This window comes from Alligator sinensis, unplaced genomic scaffold, assembly GCF_000455745.1.
Source record: "Alligator sinensis unplaced genomic scaffold, ASM45574v1 scaffold307_1, whole genome shotgun sequence".
Lineage (NCBI taxonomy): Eukaryota > Metazoa > Chordata > Crocodylia > Alligatoridae > Alligator > Alligator sinensis.
Window position 1 is genome coordinate 686,770 of NW_005842115.1, and position 19,667 is coordinate 706,436.

General features: G+C 41.6%; 1 protein-coding gene across 3 annotated transcripts in view; it reads left to right on the top strand.

The window, feature by feature from the left end:
* ASAP1 (ArfGAP with SH3 domain, ankyrin repeat and PH domain 1) overlaps window positions 1–19,667 on the top strand; it is a 286,988-nt gene that overhangs the window by 263,107 nt on the left and 4,214 nt on the right. For 2 of the 3 annotated variants that reach the window (XM_025205411.1, XM_025205412.1), the window contains 5 exons: window positions 372–530; window positions 5,822–5,888; window positions 9,714–9,772; window positions 14,108–14,610; window positions 16,956–17,078. In XM_025205411.1, the coding sequence (XP_025061196.1) occupies window positions 372–530; window positions 5,822–5,888; window positions 9,714–9,772; window positions 14,108–14,610; window positions 16,956–17,078 (911 nt within the window). The remainder of the gene's footprint in view (window positions 1–371; window positions 531–5,821; window positions 5,889–9,713; window positions 9,773–14,107; window positions 14,611–16,955; window positions 17,079–19,667) is intronic. The other variant, XM_025205413.1, reaches the window with a different exon arrangement.

Genomic DNA, 19,667 nt, shown 5'->3' on the forward strand with positions numbered 1-19,667 from the left:
GTGATTCTTAAACCTACTTCTGGTTGATCTTAAACCACTCCTTAGTTTTAAGTTTTAAAAAATGTATGTTTTTTAACAGTGCCTAAAATTTTAAAAGCCTGCAGTGATTAATTTATTTTAAAATGTACCTTCATATGTGTGTGTCATTTTTTTTGTCTATGATCCCACAATTAAAATGGCTAAAAATGTGATGAGTATGTCATTAATCCCATAGTGTTTTGGCATGGCTTATTTTTGTTTCCAGCCCTTTGCTGCACTTTACTGTGGTGTGACTGTGAATTCCTCGGTGCTGTTTGGTGTTACATATCCTGTATTCGTAAGAAGCTTTTTTTTTTTTTCTTTTTTTTTTCTTTTTTTTTTAAATTTTTCAGGTCCACCTTCAACACTCCCTCTAAACACTCAAACCTCTAGTGGCAGCGCCCCTTCCAAGAAGAGACCACCTCCCCCACCCCCTGGACACAAAAGAACCCTCTCCGACCCACCAAGCCCACTACCTCATGGACCCCAGAATAAGGGCCCAGTTCCTTGGGGTGAGTTTTAAAATGCAAAGGGAATTTAAAAAAGAAACCTGAATGTAGCTGATATGTCTTTGGTTTGTCTTTGTCATTCTTGTCTTTCTAATGTTGCTACGACTTAGTGGCAGCTCTGATAAATGAACAATTCCATCTTTTATGATGTCACCAGACTGTCTTGATGTGCTCAGTACCAATCCAAATCCGTGCACCGTTTATAACCTTCAGCCAGTAAGAAGGCGCAAACTCCCAATGTTTTTGTACAACAGGACACGTTGTTAATCAAAACTTTATAGAAACAGTTATTACATTCCTGTTCAGATAGGCATGTTCTCTCATAGCGAGTACTGGCTAACCCAGTCAAAATGCTCTTGGTCGCTGTAAATCCAGGTTTGTCATAACTGACCCTTTTTTGAGGATTTTTTTTTCTTAAAGGCAAATGCTTTCTGAAGAAATGCTCCTGCTTTATTTCCACCAGTCCCAGAACACCGTGTTCTCCTTTAGCCTTAGTAAATATGAGAGGAAGTGGTTCAAAGCAAAATGTTATGAGCAGTAAGCATTTGATACTGCTGCAAATATGCCCAGAGCAAAGTATTTGTCTTGCGCATTTCCAAGTGAATATTATAGACGTCCCCAATTTTTCATCTGCCAAATTCAGTTTTCCAAAAACAATGACTCTAGGGACTGTGTGATGCCAGTATGTATCCGTTCCAGCGGGCAGGGCTTCCTTGGGTCCTTTAACATTGCAGGTTTAAATCCAAAAATTGTTTAGTAGGTCAGCTTCCTCTACTAAAATCCCACAACTGTCCTATAGATGTCCTGATATAAGTCTCCTGAGAACCTAAAAATGCTATAAATTAGCTGACCAATTTGAAAACATTTAGGACTAGGCTAGTTTTAGACCTGTTTGTGTGTGTGCCTCCATCATCTGTATTTGAGATTCAGACCAGGTGTCAGCACGAGAGAGAGAGAAAAAAAAGTTTCAATGAAAACAGTAGTCCTTTTCTAAGCAAGAAAATAATGTATACGTGTTCGTTATATTCTGCATGGCCTGCTCCTGAAAACGTAGCAAGTGAGAGAGGCTTGCAGTATGCACAACAGTTTTGGGCTATTTGGAAATAAAGTGAGAAGTGAATTCCCAATTCTAGGGCCCCTTCTGAAAACCATAGACAGTGTTATAGGCCTGAATCAGCATCTTCAGTTTAAACTGTAGTTATTATGTATGTATATTATAACAGTGCCTAATGGTCAACCAAGAATGAGGTCCCATTGAGTGACGTGCTGTACACAAACAGTAGTGTGTGGTCTCTGCCACCAAAACCTGACAATGGTGACAAGGTAGACATGGGGTATGGAGAAGAAGTATAATGCACGAGGTGAGTGAAGAGCATTATGTTAGCAGATGTTATTCACTGCCGTATTTTGGTGGTAGCCTTAATTAGACAGTTGAGGGAAGCAGGCAGCGGAGAAGAGGGGTATGTATAGAGGGAAGCTGAGATGAAGACTGGGAAAAGTTTGAACCAAACAGGTGGTCACCACAGGTCAAAGAACAAACTCAAATTAAGAAACCCTGCTATGGCTACCCCTGCAGCTGCTCCTGCTGGCGGGCGTTTCTGATTTGCTCTGCTCTGTGTTTTTTATAAGGCCAGAAGGGGGAAAGAGAATCCATTATCTGGGTCATCATGCCTCAGTGTCGGGGGTGCAAGAATAGTGTGGATCTGAGGAAAATCTCAGGGTTTTCATGCTGTGCTGGCTGAAAAGCTTAAACCTCTGAAGAAAAAGATGATGTGCCGTTCTAGCCTTCCTGCACACAGGAAAATGGGACTTTGCACATTCCTTCTTCTAAATAAGCAAGATTGCACCATGATACCATCAACAGTTTTCTTACTAACAGCAATTGCCTCTGGCCCCAACCTTTGGCTATCCACTCTGGTTTTAAAAAAGAGCAACAGTGCAATCAATGAGTTCAGATTTGGGAATGATTTATTTAAAAGAAACCAAATGTTTGAATATCGTTTGGATGAGTCTTTAAAAATAAATGAATTGAAGATGAATGCTTAGCATTTGTTCTTGACATCTACTTTTTTCATCCATGCACGTCAAACTTTTACAGAGGAGTACATACATATGTTTTAATTCAAAGTATTTCAATCTTATAGTTGGAATAAGTGAGGGACAAAGGTTATAGACTTACCCAAAATGAGCTGTGAATCTGTAGCAGAGCAACAAACATAGAAAGAGCCCTGTGTTGGTTCTGTATCTTACCCAGTAGATAGTGCTGCCGTTAAGTGCTTTCTTAATTTGAGCTGAAAAACTTTCTCCCTCCTTCGATAACAGCACAATTTAAAATAGTTAACGATGTGCATTGCCTCTGGTGTTAGTAATAGAAACAGCTTTTGTATAGGGGAGACAGAACCCTGAATTCAGGCTTGTTGGGACATACTAAAGTGTGTATGTTTGTACTTACAAGTATGCTGTATATGCTGTTCGTGATGTGGGGTTTCAAACAGACTGTGTTATCTACCTTAAAACATGTATGGCCAGTTCTAAATTAAGAATATTTTTACAAATCATAACCTAAAGGAATTCCTTCTCCCTGAATTTTGACCAAAAGAATTTCCCCAGTCTTTTAAAGCCAGGATAACATTAGTTGTAAAATGAGAGAGGCTAAAATACAATGAAAAGTGCTAGTAGTAGCAGTGGTGCTGCTCACAACTGTAGAATCACTAGTAAATCAGATTGAGAGCCTTACAAATAAATCTATGAAATATCTACACAGCAGATAGCAGTGTGGTCCAGAGTTAGCTTAGTTAGGTACAATAAGCATTCTGGCCACAGCATTGCAGAGATGAGTGCAGACTAATTTATTCTGCAGTCTGCTGTGGCTCAGCTCAAGCTAGCCTAGGTATCTCTGCTTTGCAGTGCAGTCAGTACCCTTGAAAATGTGCCACAAAGTTTGGAAGTCTTTTGGGATTTTAAGGTCTGTTAAATGGGAAATTAAATTTTCACTTGGAGAAGGCTTTTAATGACAAGCGATGGCATTTGCATTCATGGTTTAGGATTGCTGTCTGATAACTTAATCTTTCAAAGCTAGTTCCCATCTTGGAATCTTTAATAGGCTTTTTTGCTAGCTTCTTTGGTGCTTAAATTGCATCTTACCTGTTAAGGTTTCAAGAAGACCAATTTTTGCTTTACATCTGACCAAATAAGTACTTCAAAATACTCCAAAATTGTTACTGAGATTTAAGTTGGACCTTTCTGCCATTACTAGGAGACCTTTGTTACATTAGCTATTGGATCCTACTGGAAAAAAATGTATACAGTCTTGGCACTGGTCTTGTTCTGAAATATATTTAAAATAATGAAACTCGTGAAATTCTTTGAATCGGGTATTACTGAAGGACTTGCATTCTGTACTTGAGTTCTGAGTGTAGATGATTCCTTGAGCAAAGACCATTCTCTCTACTACTGTAAGTTGAACAGGTTGCCTTTCAACAGCTCTCAGCATAAAAAAGGGCTCTTCACTTGGGATGTTCTGAAATCCTTCATTGCCCACCCCTTGCTGGGATACTGTACCCCAAGTTGCATTTTTGTGAATGGTAGAATGTATCCGAGGGCTGAGCGGAGCCAAACTGCTGGCTTTGAGGTTAATATGACTTTTAGCACTGACTTCATTAGAAACAGTTTAGACCAATGCTGAATGGGACCAATGCCCCATCCACATTGCTAAATATGTGTTGTTTTTTCTTCTAATCTTGATGCTCTATCCATGCACTGTCACTAACTTTTTAGTCTCCATGTTGGCATAGCTATTATTGAGCAGAGAAATTAAATTTTAATAAAATTTTTGCAGCTATCCTTTTATTGATCTTCCATTTGCTAAGAATGGAAATATTAATCTCAGTTTCTTTGTGTAGGAAGCACATTACTACTTAGCGTGTATCATTAGTTGTCAGGTTAGTAAATTCAGCCTCTGTATAATTAATTTAACAGGGTTTTTTTGCACCATGGGATCTAGTCACATTAGTCTAATTCTTTTATTGTCAAATTTAAGGCTTGTCAGAAATGGTGTTACAGAAAGAGGATTTGAATGTGATAAGGGCTCCCAAATATAGAAGGCACTCTTAACTGCAGCTGCACAAGTCTTCATGATGCTTATGATTAATGGAGGGAAAGCGCTCTGTTAGGAGATCTCAGATGTGCTGACTTCATTTTTGGCTTTCACCGCCTTCTGGCAGAGTTCAGTAAAACCTGGGTTTTTTCTACATAGGGAAATGAATTCAGATTAAATGGAATATATATTTAAAAAGGAATAGCTAGTTCTGATTAGTGCCCTACTTTCCAAAATAGATTAAGCTAAGTGGAATAAGGCAATCTGAATCTGGAATAAGAACATTCACACAGGGAGTTATTTGGAAGAGTTGGGCTAATGCTGTAGCCATGATGGTCCAGGAAATATTCAAGAGGTAACAATGCAGTTGGTCCACTAAAAGAGACATCCATGTCTCTCTCTTTATTTGGAAAAAGTATTCTGGGGTACTTACTATATAGACTACTCTTGAATATATACCTACCCCTACGGAATCAGGATTTCCTAAGTAAGAGCTAATTTATAATGGGTTTAAAAGACTATGTACTTTCTAAAGGATGAAGTTGAATTTTTTCTTCATTTCACTGTAGTGCTTTCCCATGAACTTGTTAAGGGGAGAGTTTTATATAGAATGTTTTCCAGTTTCTGCAAAAATTAACTTTGCATTCAAAGGAAATGCCCTGCAATGCTGACTGTATGAGACTGGTCTTTTTCCCACTACCAGCAACTGTTGTTCAGGTATATGTTACACAGGAGGCCATCCTAGATAATCATACAGTCCCCACTAATCTTAAAATGTATGAAACTATGAACGAACATTTCTCTTTAATGTATGCGTAAACAAGCTAATAGTAGGTGTATTTGGAAAGCTGCAGATTTTGGTTTATATCAGTGTAGGCCAGCCTGTTAGGCATGCATGCCACAAATTAACCTTGCACTTTGCCTGAGTGTCACTGATCCCCTTCCCCTGCCCCATCTGCTTCTCTGCCTTCTGCTCCCTGCCTCCTCTGCTGCTCTGCTTTCTGCACTATCTGTCTCTGCCCTGCCTTTCCACTCCCCAGTCTGCCATGTACCACACATGGAAACTGCCCATGCCACCTGTAATATGTGTCCTGCAAGTTGGCCACCTCTGGTTTATGTAACAATACCTTCTCTTTATGTGTTAAGGTTTTTTATCTCTACTAAAAATGAAAATAACCTAATCATTTTTGCCCCTTAGGTAATGATTTGGGCCCATCTTCGACTAAGACTGCAAACAAGTTTGAGGGGATGTCTCAGCAGTCAAGGTAAGATTTTTAACTGTTTGTGTTTGTTAACGATGGGCTTGAAAATCCATCCAGATGTCGCTGACATGTGAATCATGAATCATCATTTACCAAAATAGAACCTGACTAGCCCTTGTCTATACATTTTCTAAACAGATTTCCTACAATCATATTTGCAGAACTGAAACGCTGTATGGTAGAGATGAAATAGTAGCAGCAAATACTGCTCTTGCATCAAAATGGAACACAGGAATGTTGTTGCACTAGGCTCTGATCCAGGCAACCGGGAACTGTACACTCGCATCTTCTGACATTTAAACTACTGCATATTTGATCACTTTTACTAAGCAATGCTTCATGCCCCTACCATAGAGTATCAAAAGGTTACAGATCACTCATTTGAGGTGGAGCCTATTTCTGTAACACAGCCGACTTGAGTCGCATCCATTTTGCCTGCATTGTTTCTCAGCCTGCCAGGGATAAGTGTGCGGGGATATGCTGTCTTCAAGGCTGACTGTTCCTGCCAGTTTAGTATCTTCCCCCTTCACCTTCTGTAACAGAAAGGATAGTAGACTACTGTCACCGCGAGCCAGTGTAGTTACTGTGTTAGCTGAAGGGTTAGACGTGCTGTGGCTCTGAAAGGCCGTTTCAAATGCTGACTACTGCTTTATGGTGGGTGGGCCGGTTTTTGTTGCAAATGTGTGGAAAGATAACAACACATTTGATGTTTCTTTAAGACAGACCCAGGAACTGACATAATTAACTATAAAGCATTATTAACATTGCAAATTCCAGTGCTTTAAGGCAAAGAAATTTTGCAACAGAAAACTGACTGAATCCTGCTTAGATATCCTGACAGGATTGCCACTCAGCTGCCCACATCCTCATTGATTTGATATATTTTTAAAAGATTTTTTTTCTCCAGGGTTTTTATTTGGAGGCAATTTTTTATCCTATTAATTGGGGGGTTTTCCATCATGACTCCTGTCTCCCAAGGCATTGGGGCTGATGAGAGTGTTCCTGAGGTACAGTGGTTAACCTCATGATGGTCTGTGGGTATAAACAGATGTTGTGTTTGGAGCAGGATCACCCAGCACAGGTGATCTGTTTCATTCATGTCAACAGATATCGCTGGGGTCACTGTCCCTCAGGGTCGGACCCCTGCTGTTCCTGGGGTTCCAGGAATGGTGCCATGCACCAGCTCAGTTCCCCTGCTTGTGGCAGTGGCCGCAGGATCCCCTGCTTGCAGACATGCTCCCTGGGTTGGGGCATTGCCGTTTAATATACGTGCTGCAGGAATCCATGCAGGGGGATTCCCAGGGTGCATTGCATCAGGCCCCCAAAGACCCGGGAGAGCCGGCCTGGGCAGCTGGAGAGTGTGGCCAGTAGGCCTGTGTGAAGCGGCTAGTATTCACTTCGGATTCAGGGGACAGTGATTCGATTTAGTGATTCGAATCACTGTCCTGAATCTGATTCGGGGATTCGGTTGCTGCCAAATCGGCCGAATCTCTGAATTAAACAAGCCCCATCCCCTGCCCACTCTCCCAGCCCCGTCAGTGGCTGTCCTGCTCTCACTGACTGCTACCAGGCAGGGTGGGGATCCCCGCTGCCCCCCACTACCCCGCACTGTGTGGGGGGGCTCTGCCACAAGTCTTCAGAAGCCCCAACAGCTGCTGTAGCAGCTGGTGAGTGTGGGGCTTTTTTTAAAAAGAGCGGGGACACTGGGGCTGGGTGGGGCAGCCATTGATGGGGCTGGGAGAGCGGGCAGGGGTTGGGGGCTGCTTGGGGGGGCTGGGGGAGCAGGCAGGGGATGGGGCCTGGTAGGGGTCCCCTCCATGGTTCCCTCCTCCCCCATCCCCTCACTTCTCCCCACTTATCAGCACGGAGTCCGGGTCCAACTCCCTGTGGTGGCAAATGCCCGAATCTTTTCTGAATCAATTCGGAGAGCTTTGAATCAGTTCGGACCTTTTTATCAGTCTCCCAGTTCAATTCAAATTTGAAGATTTGGTCGCTGAATCGGGCTGAATCTACTTCAGATCGAATCAGCAACCAAAGCTTCACACACCCCTAGTGGCCAGCTCTGGGCTGCCTATGTTCTCCCACAGTAAGTGAACAGATGCTGGGGTAAAAAGGCAGCACAAACTGTGACTATAAATCATCACACTTACAAATTTGGGCATTTGTGCTGCACCAAAAGGCTAAGATGTCTGTTTGCTTGGGTTTTGTGCCACCATAAAATTGTTCATGGTGGCACAACATGAGATCTTTGCAACCTGTGATGGCCACTACTATCATATTCCATTTATCACTGTTGTAAAGGGGGCACGAAACCTTAAGCACACAGGGAGTCCTGTCAGTATTGTGTAAAGGAGCTAAAACCCTGAAGTGAAAATCCTGTTAGAATGATAACTTCAGAAAAGCAGAATAACAGATCAGTAATTTTCCTTTCTTGGCAGGGTTTGGTTGGTCCTGGGCCAAATGGTAGTTTGGTAGGAATAAACAGAGTTAATGAGCCAAATGCTTTTACAAGTTCAGTAGTCTGAACAAACAGGGTCAACTATTGTGCTTGTGTCTGGAGTGGAGCATTTCCAATTTTTAACAGTATCTGCTCACAGACATGCAGTAGCTAAATTCCCTAATCTGTTAATATATTCAGTGGTGCCTTTGCTATTAAAAATGGAAGAGACTTACTCTACTTTTGCAGAATGTTCCATAAAATGAGCATTCACCCTTTTACAAAACCATGACAGTCCATCAGATATACCCTCACCATTGTCTTATAGTGTATATTTTGGGAAGTTTCACACCACATGTTGAGATTATCTTTTACAACATGTTTTTATCCTTGGATTATGCTCTTACAGCACATTTTTATCCTTGAATTATGCCTCTGAATAAGCAATGCTTACAGCATCAGTATACATTTTAGCCCTAAGAGGACTTAAAACTTAATAGTGATGTTGTAGTCATGATAGTCCAAGAATTTTGCAAGAGGCAAGGGTTTCTTTGGAAGGATGCTATCTTTTATTAGACCAGTAGTATGGTTGGAATAGACAAGCTTTCAAATGCAGCACATTCTTCATCAGGTCATTACAATTTGAAGAAACAATGTTTCTGCTCATCTTTCTTTTGTGACCTGTGACATATTATGAATGCATAGTACTACTTTTTGGTATGTACTGTTTTATTCACATTTACCCATTTAAAACAGGTACATTCTGGAAATTTGTCTTTTTTTATTTAGGCTGGATCAGTACTTCTACGTGCATGATATTGGTCAGTTAGGGTTGGGAAAAGTTGTGGTCCCTGACCAAGGTAGCTACCTGTCAGAAATGCTGGTGTAGACACAATTGTATCAACAAAACTCTGCTTTTACTAGAATAGTCGACTTCATTTGGCATGGAAGTCATTGCTGTACCATTCCAAAGTGTAGTTTTGCCCGTGGAGTTACCAGTATTCAACACTACAAAAGTGATTCTGGTAAACCAGAGTAAATATGACCTGAATAAAGTTTGGGGTAATTCTGCAGTTATATAAAAGAGTAGCGTACTGATATTTACTATGCTTTTGGAAAAGAGAAAAGTATAGTTATTGTTAAAACTACAGTGTTTAAAGGATGTAGCTGTGTTGGTCTAAGGACATAGGCAGACAAGGTTCTTTGGGTCACTTCAATGCAAGACTGGTTATGATGAAGAGCATGTCCCTGTTCCAGGGGGAGCGTAGTGTGTATTGGTTAGGCATGAAGTCTTACTGTAACTTACTTACTGGATTTTTCTGAACAGTAGATTGGTGTAATTAGCAACATGCCATCACTTTAAGTTCTGACAGTTCATATCTCTTGATTAGCACTGGGACTGCAAAGACTGCACTTGGACCAAGAGTTCTTCCTAAACTACCTCAGAAAGGTAAGAGGTTATTTTTAGTTACTTATTTTTAAGCGTTCACATAATTGTTGACATCCAAAAGACTGGAAAAGTGAATCAGCCCATTGCTTCAGCCCCTTGAACTAACAGCAGCACATAGGACTAACGTTTTATATACACCAGGTTCTGCAGTGGGATGGCACACCAGGGAGTAATGTGACTCACATCACATCAGCTGTCTTTTACTCCCCAGCCCAAACGATCAGGTACCCATTTGGGTGGACTAGTTGAGGGCCTTTTAACATAACCATGGAGCAAAGTTCAGACTTATGCCTCAGGATCCACAGAGAGATTCCTGACCCTCTATGCCGGTGCAACCTGGAATCTGAGGTATTTTCTTAGTCCGAGTCCTGGGGGTAGCGGGGAAACAGTACAGACATGACCTAAATAACTTTGGCACTCACCTTTGAACTGAACTGATTACGTTCCCTGACTTTATCAACACTAAAAAAGATCACCCAGTAATAAAATCGGTGGTGTATGCTGCCTACGGAGGAAAGCGTCTCCAGCGTGTATGCTTTTGAATTACAAGACTTGTTTGCCATTAACATCTTGAATGACTCCAAATAATGATGATGGTTATTAAATTAATCTAGCCTTTTTTAAAGGGTTGGGAGTAGGTGGAAGGAATCTGTAGCGGTACATGAATCAAGAGATTTGGGACATGGGAGAAAAATTGTTAAAAGGAGAGGAGAGTGTGGCATCCAAACTCAAGATGGAAAGATGGTGGTAGCTGCTCTTCTCCCTTGCTCTCTTTCCTCCTTCCTTTGTCCCCAGAAGAAAATAAAAGAAAGAACATAAGATAGAAGAAAAGGAGTCAAAGATAATTAAATGCACATTGAAATCTATTAGTAGCAGCAGTTGACATCTTAACTAATGGTCTAGGGATAAAATGTTTCGGTTGTGTCTAAGGGTGCACGTGCACCATCAGCAGACTGCACTAGACACACCTGCAGTGGAACATGGCATTCCTCCTCTGTGCAGGCTGCTCCCCTGGAGAAGTGCAATGTTGCCGCTGCAACCTTTCTATGGCTACAGGCTCCTGCACAGATAACGGTTACAGCGTAAGAGCTTGCTGCATGCTCTCAAGCACCCAGCATTCCCAGCCTAAGGCCGCATTGCCACCTCTTCCAGAAGTTTCAAACAGGGGTGTTTTTCCCCAACCACTGATATGTGGAGCACTGAAATGCCTATGTTAGTCATAGAAAACCCAGTGTACCCTATCCTGTCCTGCCCCATGAAGCCATACATTGGTCAGCCTCAAGGAGAGAGGTTTAAGAGACTAGACCATGCAGGATGGCAGGTGGGTGCATCTTTGAGCATTGAAGGGCACTGGGGATGTCTCGTGACAAGGCTCCACCTCAGCAAGGCAACTTCTCTCTGGTTGTTGTTACCTTTTGCGCTCTGAGCAGCATGCATAAGGCTGGAGGGAAACTTTGTGCCTAGGTTAGCAAGGGAGTGGTGCAATGGGTGTCAACTGATTGATGGGTTTTTTTGAGCAGTCAGACATAAATGCTAAAAGCAAAGCACACTGTTGCATTCAGACCCTAGCAGAACAATTCAATGACACATCTGAGCTCAGGCCTCCAGCCTCAAGGGTAGTGTGGGTTTTGTGAACAGGGGAGAGCACACCAATGCACATACATAACTGTCTGTTACTTTGCCTGTCAAAACTGGGCCATTTTTTGGGCCAAAAATGGCCAAAAACGGAATCCATTTTGGATTTTATATAGCATCAAACAGAGGAAACGTGGTTTAAAATTTGAGAGAGGAAATGGGCGTAATAAGTAACGCTCATGGAGCCAACATAACAAGTACAAACAATCCTGAAACAGTTAAAATGGGGCCTGCAGAATCCAGAAGAAAGAGAAGTTCAAGATGTTTCTGGACAAAGTGCCAACAGGCTCGTGTCATTAAGCTGTCTCTGGTACTAAGTGGTAGGCCTGTACCTATATGTGGAGAAGTTTGCTAGGGACTTCAGCTAGGGCTATGGCAACAACAACAAAAAGCCTTTGGAGGCTATTTCTGGGGAGGTCTTTGATTAAATTATTTTTTAATGTCTTTATTCCGAGCCAAATTGGCCAAATCAATTCCAAATCCGTGAGTCAGTCCAGAGCCATAAGTGGCCCTACTACCGGCAAACATCCTCCACCCCCATCTGGGGCTCCAGATGTTTCCAAATCCTTTGGTGGGCCTGCAAGTAGGATGCTCAAGCCTGGAGGCTTGGGGTTCAGATTCCCCCGAGTTTTGCTTGCCCTTAGCTATAAGGCCCTTGGAGCAAGCTAGGGAGACTGCCATTTCCATAAAGCGAGCTTACAGCCGCTACACCTTGGCAGGTACTGAACCGTACAGGCAGCCACTCTCAATTGCTCAGGGGAACTGTTCCAGTCCTGTGATCCTGTTTTTCTGGTTGGCTTTCCTAGCAAAGGGTAGCCAACACACAGCAAAAGCAAGTGCTACATGTTACCAAAAAGAGTCTGTGGTGATCTGTCCCAGAATGAAAGTGAAAGACGGTGAAAACAAAAATGGCTGTAACATTGTGTGTGCAACTGTGCGAGTGGATACTAAAAATACGTTGCTGAGTTTGAAAACCAGCAAGGGAAGCTGGAACCTACTTTGGTTCTGCAACGTGAGAAAAATGCATGAATGATAAAAGGGAAATAAAAAAGTTAAATCCATTCTGTCAGCAGGTATTTGGGTTTAATTGTTACAGTATGACAATATCCCTTCAAAACATCATGGAGATGGTACACATTAAAGTGAAAGACATCAGCTTTCACTCATTCTAATATTAATTTAGAGTTTGCTATAATCACAGGCTAGTTAATTTGGGGCAATACGCAAAACTGTGAAAGCAGAGCCAATAGTTGTTCCAGCTTTTGAGGGACTGATGACCCAACACCAAAACTGGTATCCTAAGCTATAGCATCATTTCAGAGGGATGATAATTTATAGTCTACTCTTGTTCTTAGGAATATGCTCAGGAGTGAAAAAATGCTGTGCATTTACCCCCGAGTACGTGGTTATCTGAACTTAATGTAAACAGTGCTCATGAAGTAACGCCATGTTGCCAGTTCTGCTGTGGTAGCAGCCCCCAAACTGACAGCTCCTGTCATCTTCAAGGCCTCTAATACTCCGTCTTGTGGCTGCTATTGGATGCCTTGAAAACAAGGGTGGGTAGCGAAAACAAGGGTAGATAGCAGCCCTGAAAGTGACTTGCTCTTAGCATGTTCTGGGTTCTTAATAGCAGCCCATTGACAGCTGCCTCTCCTTCCCCTTTTCTGTACAGCTGATCAGGGTACAGCTAATTTACAAAGTAGACAGCAAGACTGAAAGATGTGTATTGTATTCAGATAGCTTATGCACTTAACTAATGTTTGTTATTAATTCATTATGTTCGTTATATTTGTTATTAACTAAAAAATAGGGACTGGCATTGTGCTATGCAATTAAGCAAATTATGCACTTATCCAGGTATGTATTTAAGTTCAGTACAATGTATTTAGTATCAGAATTGCTGTGAAAATGTTTTGCTGGGCCTGACTTTCAACCTCGAATTAATGCGTTTGTCTGTGTGCTACAACGTGTGCCCAGAAGTTGGGGTCATGTGCACACATATGGCTAGATGTTTTTTCCATGTGTTGGAAAATACTGTGGAAATCATGTATGGTCTTCAATTCAGATTAGTCGCATACAATGGCATTAAAGTGTTCTTCTAGTAGATTATATTGTGATAGCAGGTGTAGTAGGTTTACATTCTTGGAGTTATTCTCTATAGGACTGCTTGACCTAAAAGCAAATGGTGAATACTGAACAGTTGTTTCTTTATCTAAGTCAAAACATGATGTTTTCATCAACAACTTATTTTTTTCTCTATCAGCATCAGATTCTGGACAGATGTGCTTAAAAAAACATAGTTCACTGTAGTCATGGAAGTAAAGCAGAACTGAAAACTGAGAGATGAAAGAAAAGTGACACTAAAAAAAAGTTAATTGAACATCACAAAAAAAGTTTACTAAGTCCACTTGTTTGTTTGGAGAGAATTTATTTCAAAGATGTGTAAATTACATCTTAACCAAGACAACTGCTAGGTCTTGAGCTTTCTTTAGTTGTGCTTAATTACAGATATCTGTTCTTGAGTTTGGAGAGAGAATTTCAGTTACAGCAGCCTGTATTTTGATTGCCTGAAAAAGAGAATTTCTTCCTTCTATAGAGAAGCATCTTTTACGTTTAAGGCCCCTTTCTTTAAAGTAATATGAGAAAAGGAGATTGTGAAATGCATGTGAAAATGTTCTGGGTTTTTTTTTTCTCTTTCAGTGGCACTAAGAAAAATAGAAACCAGTCATCATCTTTCAATAGATAAACCGAGTCCTCACGCAGAAATCTTCCTGAAGTCTTCGCAGTCTATCGATCTGCCACAGAAACCACAACCTGGAGACTTGGCCCCAAAGTCTCAACCTGTGGAACAAACCCAGAAACCTCAAATTGGAGATTTACCCCCCAAACCAGGAGAGCTCCCCCCAAAACCTCAACTAGGAGACTTGCCACCAAAACCACAACTTGGAGACTTACCTCCAAAGCCACAAATGAAGGACCTTCCTCCCAAACCTCAGCTAGGAGAGGCATTGGCTAAAACTCAAGCCAGAGAAGCATCTCCAAAGCCTCCACCCTCTGAGACCAATCAGAAATCTCACTCCTTGGATCTCTCTCCAAATGCACAGTCTAGAGACGCCGTCCAGAAACAACCATCTGAAGATGCTAATGACATAGCGCACAGCCTCCCAGAGACCCCCGTGCCGCTCCCCAGGAAAATAAACATGGTGGGTAGTTATACGATGTCACTTTGTTTGTAAGCCTTATGGCAAGCTTTGAAGTGGCCTAAGGGCTAAATTTGCAAGAAAGATGTACTGGCATTCAGTGCACAATACAGGTGACACTGCGCTCCAGTGAAGGTGCAGGCGGACTTGTGTGCTCTTGAATGGTTTCAGCAGGTAATGAAGGTGATGACAAAGGTTCCTACATGCCAAAATGAAGATAAGGAACACAAAAGGCCAGGCCTGGGAGCATGGCAGTATATCTGAATTCACCACTTCGTTTTGCCATTGTGAAGGGAACACATTCTGTTTCTGAATTAAGGGAGTTTTCTGTGCTTAGAGCAGGGGTGCTCAGCCGCTGGCCTTTGGGTCAGATCCAGCCCTCAGTGCTACTTCTAGCCCATCTATTTACCTGAAAAATAGTGGGGCAAATTCACCTTTATAAGCTCCTTTTCCCACTCCATGAAGAAAGGCAAATACTGCATTAGTCTTTTGAAGTATTTTCATATTTTTTAAATACAGATAATCTTTGCCTAATTTTTACAGATAATCGCCTGGGCCATTTGAAATGTTCTGAAAATGAACCACTGAACCTTCTACTTGCATTTATTTTTACATCAGCTATGTTGGACTGTCCCTGTCTGAAAGCTGGCATTCACAGATTGTAGTAGGGGGCACACTGGGGTTTCCATACCCAGCTCCTCTTCCTGTGCGCGCACGCATGGTCATTCCCATTAGCTGGCAGTGTGGCTGTTGGGAGACATGAACCCATCTCAGACAGGTCTTCTCTCGTCTCCATTTCCATGTAAGAGCAAGATCTGCAGTGACAGCCAATAATGCTAGTGTCATCTGCCCGATCCCTTTGATTCTGTTTAGCCACTGACTACACAAGCAAAAGTTCGTTTGTTAAGCAGTTTAGGAAATCAGGTATTTCAGAAGTGTACGGCAGCTTTGACTGGGTACGATTAATAAGGAGTTAAATGGGATTTACAGAGTGGAAAAATGGTCTCAGTGCCACTAAAAAACTACTGTATACATTTTGGGGTAAGGGACTTGCTAACAAAAGGAGAAAATTAAATGCTTTGAAAATATTTCAGTTTCTTTACACCTCACTGTCCCAATCAACTCTGAAAATATGCCCTCTTTTAAAATCCAACTCTTAGTACTTTGCAGAAACGCAGACCACCTCAGGCTTGAATTCACCTTTCCATCACTTCCATGAGTTAAAGGGAATAGATTACTAAAATGTCAGCAAAGCTACTAATAACAAAGTACCAACTACCTGGAGCAATGTCAGTCGCTTTCTTTCACATCCTGATACCTTGAGATATGTATAGAAATCCGACTGTTTACAGACTTGCTTGAACTAGAAAAAAAAGAATACACTGTAGATGGTAGAAATTGTTTCCTTCCATTGTATTTACAAACTGAAGCTACGTACACACATTCAAATGATCTGGGAGAATTATTATTAATAGCTTTCTGCACAGATCTTTTTCTGATCTTTTTCCCATTGTTCCTGTCCTGTACGGTACCTTCCATCTGAGTGGTGTTTGAAATGCAGTGTATAGAAGCAGACAAATTCTACCGCGTACACATAACTGTCTAGATCTGAGCTAATGGGGCAGTACTTTGATACAAATTCTTAACTATGGGCAGAAATAGACCTAGAGATCATGTTTTGGTTTCAGAGTAGATTATCTCATCAGTGGCTTATGTTGTCAGTATTAAATGGTTTCTAGTCTTCTGAAACTAGATTTCATACGAGATTTCTAGCATCTTGGGTGAAAATCTCATACAGTTTTCAGATTTCAGTTTGTGTCTAGACCTGAATCAAAGAATGCAGAGTGGGCTGGGATCCAAAACTTCTAGAGACCGTTTTAAATAGTGGGATTTATATTTGCTATTTTCTTCAGCCCCTGAATCTTCTGAAAATCAGAGAACATTTTTATTTCTGGTTTGTGTTAAAAGGTCAGTGTGGACTGAAATGATATTAAAGCTGTTGTCAGAATTGCTTTCTAGCCTAAGCAGAAAATACTGCTAACAATGGCTCTGATATCATTTCAGTGCAAAATAATTTAATAAAGTAGTATGTTAGATGCTGGGTTTTCTGAAATGTGTACAGTTTTAAGTACAAACTATGGCAGCCACTAAACTTGGTTAAAATCCTTGATGAAACTTCCTTACCGTCACTTTACCAGTGCAACTTGTTTATCCTTTTTGGTTTGCAGTCAGAGACAAATGCCTGATGACATAAAGTGGTTTTGGAGAATAAAACAGAGTCCAAAGCTGTTTAAATTCTGTTATCCCTTTCTCTGAGCTCCTTAACCTTAAACTTTACCTTTTTTAAGGGGAAAAACAAAGTCAGAAGAGTAAAGACCATTTATGATTGCCAAGCAGATAATGATGATGAGCTTACCTTTGTTGAAGGAGAAGTAATTATTGTAACTGGTGAAGAGGACCAAGAGTGGTGGGTGAGTATCTGTCCTTTTATGAAGATGCTGAGGAACTGATGCTTTTCTGGTTGTCATGTCAGCTGAGCAGCAGCTAACTTGTTCATACTTATACACCTTGTTTGACTTATTTAAAGGTCCTGAACACCAGTCCGATCTAGTTTCTTAAAACAGATATATATATAGTATTTAAATGATCCCCCCTGTTCCAGATGAAGTTAGCCTCAAAACTTACAATTGGCTTTACACAGTTGCTTAATTGGGTGAGTTTCCCAAGAGACCAGACACTGCCTGGATACTTGTGCTTTTCTGTATTCATTTAACCCTTCTGCAGGTCTAGGAGAAAGTAGACAATGACACCATGTCAAGAATGGCACGGGACTTGCATAACATACTTGACTCTTCTGTCAAAAGCCTCAAGCAGTAATAGTGACTTAGACTTGTATCCAGGGTTTAAACTGAAGAAGGAGAATATGGGGAGGGGAATTTCTGGGTTCCAGTGGTGGGGTTCTGCCTCTCCCCTAAAAGCTGCTAAAAACACCCTGGCCAGGGGATGGCTCTTGCTTGCTCAGAAAGATGCATCTAACATGCAGTACTTTGTCTTTGGAATATACCAGCTTTCCATCAAATTTGGAGGTGTCAGATCTGCTTTTATGACTATTGGCAATGGCAGCCTGTGGTTCCAGTCTTCCAGAAATGTTGAATGCACTTGTTAGAGCGGTTGGGAATCCACCCGATTATCATCATTAATCCCATGCACTGCTGGTTTTCCTGCATAAATGATATGCTGCTTATCAGCAGTTTCCCTGCCCAACAGTTATTATTCCTGCTTCACCTCTGGTCTCCCTTGTGGATCAACCTCTTCCTTCTCCACAGCCTCCTCTCTGGACCTGATCCAGTCTTCAGTCCTCTGCTTCGAACCTCACACCCAGTCAGAGGCCCCAGTCCTCCATTCACTCTCTGCTGGCTTCCTCCCAAGCCCTAATGAATCCTGCCTCTCTCTTCCTCACAGCTGCAGCTTGGGGAAATGAGACAGGTTTTATTAATAAAAATACGATTCCAACTTCTGTGCTGTCTTGACAGCTGTTAGTCCAGCTGTCCACCTGCAGTGCTGCCCAGGCTGAGTGGGTTCTGCACCACACACAAGGTTTATTTTCATCAATTGACAGGAAGCCTAGAGAGTAATAGGATTCAGACCCAGGACACAATATCAGAAAGGGGAATGCCTCGGCCAAATTGGGGTGGGGGAGGAATGGCAATAGAGGGAGTAGGCAAAGGTCCGTGCTTTTACAGGTAACTGCTCTTATATTTAGCTGGTCTCCTAATAATATAAGCACAATTAAATGCATTTGGCATAAAGAACAGTACAACAGCTGCAGAATATTAAAAAATGGCTTGGATGTCAGTTTTCTCTAGATCTTGAAAAGAATTTGGTGATTTTCTTGCTAAGTCAGAGATCCTAATGAACTTGTAATGCACAGTTATAGTGAAGCCAGTGGAATTGTCTCATGCATTTGTACTGGCACTGAATTCTGGCGATGCAAGTAGAGGAGTTATCTCATGTGCATGTGAATAGTAACAATTCCATCACCATCAAATGGCCAGAGGACCTTGCATGTTATCAGTTTATCATTGATGACAATAGTTCTTATCAATATGTTTGCAGAGAATTCATCACTTCTGTATCTTTAACTCAAAGCAGAACTATAGGTGTAATGACCCCTCTGTCGTAACTTTTTAATATATTCAACATGTCCTGTTTCAGTATGAGAAAATGTTTCTTTTTTTTTCTCCTTAAATTTACAAATCTTACTTGTTTAGAACCAGGAAAACTGTTTCATATGCTTTACTTAAAGGCAAGTGTTGATGCAAGGAAATTTGGAGAGAATGGCTTGCAGTTAATTATTTGGCAAAGGATTTTATTACAACAGTGCCCAAAGACCACAGTTGGAATCAGGACCCTCTTGTTACAGATATAGGATGGTTTCAACCTCTGATGCTGTCCACAGATGTCAGGTGCAAAAGGCAGATCACTTTTGGAGTCTGAGGCCCTGTGAAGGTTCACTGAGGTCTACCTGTTATGTAACCCCTTAGTCGATGTTACCTACCTTAAAACCAGCCAAGTCAATCCACTAGCTCCACAAAACAGGAACAAATGCTAGAATCAGTAACCGTCTCAGATCGGTGGAGTCTGTGAATGAAGTACTGTCTGGTCAAGGCTGTATGCCCCCAAATTGCTGGGTGGAAGTAAGAATGCTGCTGGCAGCGCTTGCTAAGTCTGGCTTGTAAGTGAAGCTGGGATCTTCTTAAGAAGCCTCTCTTTGAAATGTTGCGGAGAGCTCCAAACCAAGAGGTGCTTCTTGGACAGGAGAGCTGGTGGGCCATATCCTACAGTCTTTGCTGTTGTAGCCTCAGCTGTTTGCCTTCTAGTTTCCACCCCCCACCCCATTATAGCAACCTATGGAGCAGAAAGGGTTATGCTATTCTGAAAACAGTGGACCAAGATTTATACCTGTGAGGCAGAAAAGGACTGTAGTGAAATGCCTGCTGTTCTAATGCAGTCAGAGCTGTAGTTTGTGAAATGCCCACACACCAGATAACTTACTTGAA